This window comes from Semicossyphus pulcher, unplaced genomic scaffold, assembly GCF_022749685.1.
Source record: "Semicossyphus pulcher isolate SPU_LCO1_2020_fin unplaced genomic scaffold, fSemPul1.0.p SCAF_21, whole genome shotgun sequence".
In the NCBI taxonomy this organism is placed as follows: Eukaryota; Metazoa; Chordata; class Actinopteri; order Labriformes; family Labridae; genus Semicossyphus; species Semicossyphus pulcher.
Genome location: NW_027211695.1, coordinates 6,688,498 through 6,694,411, shown reverse-complemented (window position 1 = coordinate 6,694,411; position 5,914 = coordinate 6,688,498). Strand labels below are relative to the sequence as shown.

The 5,914-nt window shown below is 42.6% G+C and overlaps 1 protein-coding gene across 1 annotated transcript; it reads left to right on the top strand.

Annotated features, from left to right (window-relative positions):
- Positions 1 to 871: 871 nt before the first annotated feature.
- Positions 872 to 4,633, top strand: LOC138600795 (5,6-dihydroxyindole-2-carboxylic acid oxidase-like). The gene is made up of 7 exons (XM_069672300.1): positions 872 to 1,226; positions 1,830 to 2,149; positions 2,810 to 3,014; positions 3,121 to 3,288; positions 3,371 to 3,550; positions 4,192 to 4,338; positions 4,446 to 4,633. Exons 1-7 carry the CDS (start codon positions 872 to 874, stop codon positions 4,631 to 4,633), a joined length of 1,563 nt encoding a protein of 520 aa, XP_069528401.1.
- The last annotated feature ends 1,281 nt before the right edge of the window (positions 4,634 to 5,914 follow it).

Sequence of the window (5,914 nt, the reverse complement as noted above, 5' to 3'; positions counted from 1 at the left end):
GGTTTGTCATGTGCTTGTGGCGGCACACGCAGCCTTGAGGCTTGGAGGAAGGAGGTGGTGGAGCGAGAGAGGGGAGAGGGGAGAGGGGAGAGGGGGGCCTTCCTGAGAAGTCAAATGACCCAAAATAGGATCTCTTTAACTCACACATGAACTTCTGAGGCATTTTTGAGATTAGAACCTGACCTTTTATACTGTTCGGGGATTTCTTAAATACAATAAGAATATTCAAAATAAAACAATAAACAAGATGCAGATGACATGTTTTATTTCTGAGCCTGCTTGCAGCACAAAGTTGATTATTTTCACTCCAAAAACATGTATTTATGTGCCAGGGACTACGTTTGATAAAGCCTGCAACTTCATACACATTAATTTTCATCCAGTGTCCATAAAGGCGTGCTAAGATATTACAGTCCACAGGCTTTAAAGTGTATGGAAAGGCCTGGTCATTCATCACAATTTGAAGCAATTTTCCAAGTAATCAGACTTCCTTTAATTCAGTGTTGGACTACAGAAGTCCTGTGAGTTTTTCAAAGAATAGGCCTGTGCATGACGGATCATACTACTTTGTCTCCCTCCATCCCCAGTAGGAAATATGATGTTATGTGGTGGCATCACGCGGGAGAAAATCCGGGTAGCCTGGTCATGCGCTAATCCGGTATTTAAGAACGACGCTTCACTGGTTCGGGGGGAAATAGAAGCAGGGGTCTGGGTGCACTGGAGGGGAAGTTTCTTAGTACACTTAGAAGACGGAGAAAGTTCTTCTAGATGTTTTGAAGTCATACTCTTAGATAAAGTGTAAGTTAAGGTGTGTAATAGGTCGGTATAACTGACTCTAAATCAGCCGCGGCCGTGCGTAAAAGTTTGGATAATGATCCGGTGCTGCTTTTTGGTGCTTGTGGGCGCGGCGGTGGTGAGCGCCCAGTTTCCCCGAGTGTGTGTGACACCCGAAGGACTCAGGAGCGGAACGTGCTGCCCCTCGCCCAATGGACTCGACAACGACCCGTGCGGCGCCAGCGTGGGGCGCGGACAGTGCGTTTTAATCTCCGTGGACGCAAGCCCGCACGGCCCTCAGTACCCGCACGACGGACAGGACGATCGGGAGCTATGGCCCATCCGCTTCTTCAACCGGACCTGTCAGTGCAACAACAACTTCGGCGGGTTTAGCTGCGGCCGCTGCAAACACGGATGGACGGGGTTCAACTGTGACCAGAAGGTTTCTGTTGGTAAGTGCGCGTCCTGGGGTCTGGGGTATAATCTGGGGAAATATTGTATAATAATGTTGTATGTTAACGCAAACTCATTTTGAGGCGATAGACTGCAAATGGAATTGCTGGGGATGGGGTGCGTTTGCTTAGTGGCACTGAAGTACGGTGGCCCTGAAGTGCAAATCACAACGGCAAATCAGAAAACACAACAGCAGATCAGAAAACACAACGGCAAATCAGAAAACACAACAGCAGATCAGAAACGTTGTGTTTTCTGTTTTGCCGTTGTGATTTGCACTTCAGGGCCACCGTACTGAATGGCCCCTTTGTGCTCCAATTTTGGCACATTTAACATGTCGTTTAACCTTCTATTATGGTACAAAGTTATATTACTTTCTATCAAACATAAATTCAAATCATCCTACGAAAAAAGGTTACGTCTTTTGATTAATTTAGAGCCATGAAAATGACAAAAAGGCTTTTGACAGTAAAAATAATTGATCAAACCTGCCAATTACGCATATTTTCTGTACTTCTGTTCACATTCTCATTAAAACTGATCCCCACTTAACGCATGACTAATTCAGTTAATCCACCTTCCCTCTGCTATAATCCCCGCAGTCAGAAGAAACGTGATGCTCCTCAGCCCGGAGGAGAAGCGTGCGTTCGTGAACGCGCTGGACCAGGCCAAGCGCACGGTGCACCCAGAGATTGTGATCGCCACGCGGCGCACTCCGGAGATCTTCGGGCCGGATGGCACCACGATGTTCGAGAACATCACCATCTATAATTACTTCGTGTGGTCCCACTACTTCTCTGTGAGTAAGACGTTCCTGGGCGCGGGACAGCCCAGCTTCGGGGGAGTGGACTTCTCGCACGAGGGGCCTGCTTTTCTCACCTGGCACAGATTCCACCTGTTGCAGCTGGAGCGAGACATGCAGGTAAAAACATAGATTACGATTTAATTAAACAGCATCTCTTGATTTGTTTTTTTACCAAGCTGTTGGCCTCTCGGCTTGTTTGTTTTTCCTAATGTGTTTCCCCACAACTGTATTGGCGTGGAAATCGTAATTGACCAGGCGATTTCACACTTAAACAAGCGAGCAGCGCGCAAAATGAGAGATTTTATGGGCTCAGATTCGATTCGATCCACTTGACATAAATAAATTAGCAGCACTGATGAGATGAGATGAGTTAAACTGCAGCAGCCAAATTGATGTTTTAAGAATTAACAGCCCTACTATATAGTGTTTATAATTATCATATCCATGGAGGCATTTGTTCACTATTACGCACAGAAACGGACTATTACGCACACTGACAGAGAGCTCCTTTTTCTTTTGTATAACTCAGAAACTGGAGAGGAAAAATCCTGCTTAGGCTTAGCAACACATTATTTTAATGTGTGTTAATAGCTGGTTTAATGACCAGCAGTAAGGATCAATTAGTGCTAATGGTACTGAAGTCTGAATGGGATTTGTAATGACTTTTAAAGCTTGATAAATAGTGGGCAGTTTTTGCTGTAGAACGTTAAAAAAAAGTTCTGGTTTCTCTGCTTCTTAACTCAGCCATCCTTTCCTTTATGTATTTCAAACAACCAGTCCATGCTGCAAAACCCTTCCTTCGCCCTGCCCTACTGGAACTTTGCCATCGGGGGAAGCACATGTGACATCTGCACAGATGACCTGATGGGAGCCAGGAGCAGCTTTGACATAAACTCCCTGAGCGCCAACTCCATCTTCTCACAGTGGAGGGTTGTGTGTGAAAGCGTAGACGACTACGACACACTGGGAACCATCTGCAACAGTAAGACTATTGTTTATTAACACAGGAGATGCTCTAATGATGTTACAGTGATGCTCTTTGTTCTTTCAGAGCAGACGTTTGCTTTATGACATGGTTGCTTTTCCAGGCACTGAAACCAGTCCCATCAGAAGGAACCCAGCAGGAAATGTGGACAGGCCGATGGTGCAGCGTCTCCCAGAGCCCCAGGATGTGGCGGACTGTCTGCAGGTTACAACTTTTGACACACCGCCCTACTACTCCACCTCCTCTGAAAGCTTCAGAAACGCAATTGAAGGTGACTGAAAGTAGCATATTTCTTTCTGTCAGTTATTCTACCAATAGCACTTCCTGAAGCATTTACATGTTGTTATTGGCAGGTTACAGCACCCCCCAGGGCAAATACGACCCCTTGGTGAGGACCCTCCACAATCTGGCCCATCTGTTCCTGAATGGCACAGGAGGAACGACTCACCTCTCGCCCAACGACCCCATATTCGTCCTTCTTCACGCCTTTACTGATGCCATATTTGATGAATGGTTAAGGAGACACGCTCCAGGTGTTTTAAGCAAAACATGCTCTTTTAGTTTCCTTTATAATACCTCCATGTTTCACAGCTTCATAGTTAGCATGGCTAGCTCTTTGGCTAACTCCAAAAATTCCTTGACAGAATCATCTCTTGATTCCGTTATAGTACCTGCACGTATACATCTATATTGTTAGCATGGAAAGCTCCTTGGCTAACTTCAAGCTTTTCTGTTTCCTTTTAAATACCAATATGTTACTGTTATTGTTAGCATGATTAGCACTTTGGTTAACCTCCAGTATTTCTTGACTAAATTGTCTGTTGTTTCCTTTTTAATACCTCCATGTTTCACAAGCTTCATAGTTAGCATGGTTAGCTCCTTGGCTAACTCCAAACATTCCTTTACAGAATCATCTCTTGTTTCCTTTAAAGTGCATGTATACAGCTATATTGTTAACATGGATAGCTCCTTGGCTAACTTCAAGCTTTTCTTCTTGACATAATTGTCTGTTGTTTCCTTTATATTACCTGCATGTCAGACAGCTTTATTGTTAGCCTGATTAGCTCCTTGGCTAACTTCAAGTATTTCTAGACAGAATTGTCGGTTGTTTAGTTTCACAGCTTTATTGTTAGCTTGATTAGCATTTTGGCTAACTCGAAGTATTTCTTTACAGAGGTGTCTTTGTTTCCTGGAGAAATGGCTCCCATCGGTCACAACAGGGGCTACAACATGGTTCCTTTCTGGCCTCCAGTGACTAACGCTGAGATGTTTGTTACTGCCCCTGATAATCTTGGTTACTCTTATGAAGCCCAGTGGCCAGGTATTTTGTCTTATCATTTTTTGAACAGCATCGTTTTTATGAGTAATTTTATCATCCTGCCTTTTAGAAGATAACTCAGTGAATAATCATCTGCTTTACCTTTTTAGGCCAATCTTACACCCTGACTGAAATCATCACCATGGCTATAGTCACCGCCCTTGTGGTCGTCGCTGTCATTTTCGCCGCCACCACATGCGCCTTGCGTGCCAGGTCTTACAAGATGGATGGGCACCAGCCCCTGCTCGGGGACCAGTACCAGCGCTACGACGACAAAAATAGCCAATCTGTAGTATAACAGCTACAAGCCTCTTCCCTTTTATAATAACAAATGACTTTGTTAAAGCCTGAGTCTGTTTCCACTGGTGAGCAGGAGTAGATCTCGAATGCTACATTGTGATAGGAAGTGATCTTTTTGCTGCATTCATGTCCGTATATCAAACGTAAACAATTAAATTGGAACTCTGACTGAAGATGCAGAAAGGCTATAATATTTGCATTAGATTTTACAACGATGGCTTCGATGGATTCACTTTATTTTTAAATTTGAGATTTCAGGAAAAAAAATTGGAAATGTTAAATGTGTTCAAATAAAGCGAACATGGACAACCGAAGTGTGGGTGTGATAGCAATGCCACTTTTGAGGGGATCTCGTGTGAAGAAAATCTGTACATTTGTAACTTTTAATTACATATTAAGTATAATGCAGGCAAAATAATCAAACACACATATTGACAGCTTCATTAAGTATATCACGCTTCTTTTGTTTAGTTTTTTTGTAATTTAAAGTTAAAATTAGCTGCACAATAGTATCATAGAAGTAGGCTGTTGGTAATGGTTATAAAAAAAAACAATGGCCATGTAAAAGAGCCATAACGACCACAAGGGGGAGCAATAGTTCAATTTATGAAACTATACTTGAAACTCCTTGTGAGATATGCTTTGGTTTTTTTATTCTGTATCTAAATGGTGTGTTAAAATAACGTAATCCAAATTTCCTATAATGAAAAGAAAATGAGGATGCAGATTTTTTTCTTTTTCTGTCATTTTAAAACAAAATTCATGTGAAACTTTAATTAATGCTATTCTGTTTATACGTTTATACTTTTGCCAAAATGTTGTTTGATCTGGGTGAATGCTAAATTATTTTAAATGATTAAATCTTACGCCTAAACAGTGGTTTGTTTGACTTGTACACCGACACTGGGTGTTCGCTTTGCACTGACATTCAACATTAGTTTGTAAAAAGGTAGGCTATTTATGTACACATTTTTTCATTACTTAGTTCTTTGTTTGGGCCTACAGTAATAAAAAATTAACTTGTAATCCTAATTCGCCCAATTAGTAGACTTTAAAAGAGGTATTCCCTTGCGTATATGATTTTTACATCACCCCGGTATCACCTCACCTGTCTGGTGTCCGGTTTCATCAATGGGAGGGTCTACAGAGAGCACGTTGTTGTTAAAGTGTCTCTCTACTGGTCGGACTCTTGAATGGGAGGTCTGTTCGTGTAACAGCGGTGCGGTGGATCTATTGTAAAGTGTTTTTGGCCCGACACTTCATTCTGTGAGCTGGGTGA

Bases quoted from the DNA above. Each gene is read 5' to 3' on its own strand.
- LOC138600795 (XM_069672300.1), top strand. From the start codon at position 872: ATGATCCGGTGCTGCTTTTTGGTGCTTGTGGGCGCGGCGGTGGTGAGC. The intron at 3,015-3,120 runs GTAAGACTATTG...TTGCTTTTCCAG, and splicing joins ACTGGGAACCATCTGCAACA to GCACTGAAACCAGTCCCATC. The intron at 3,289-3,370 runs GTGACTGAAAGT...TGTTATTGGCAG, and splicing joins CTTCAGAAACGCAATTGAAG to GTTACAGCACCCCCCAGGGC.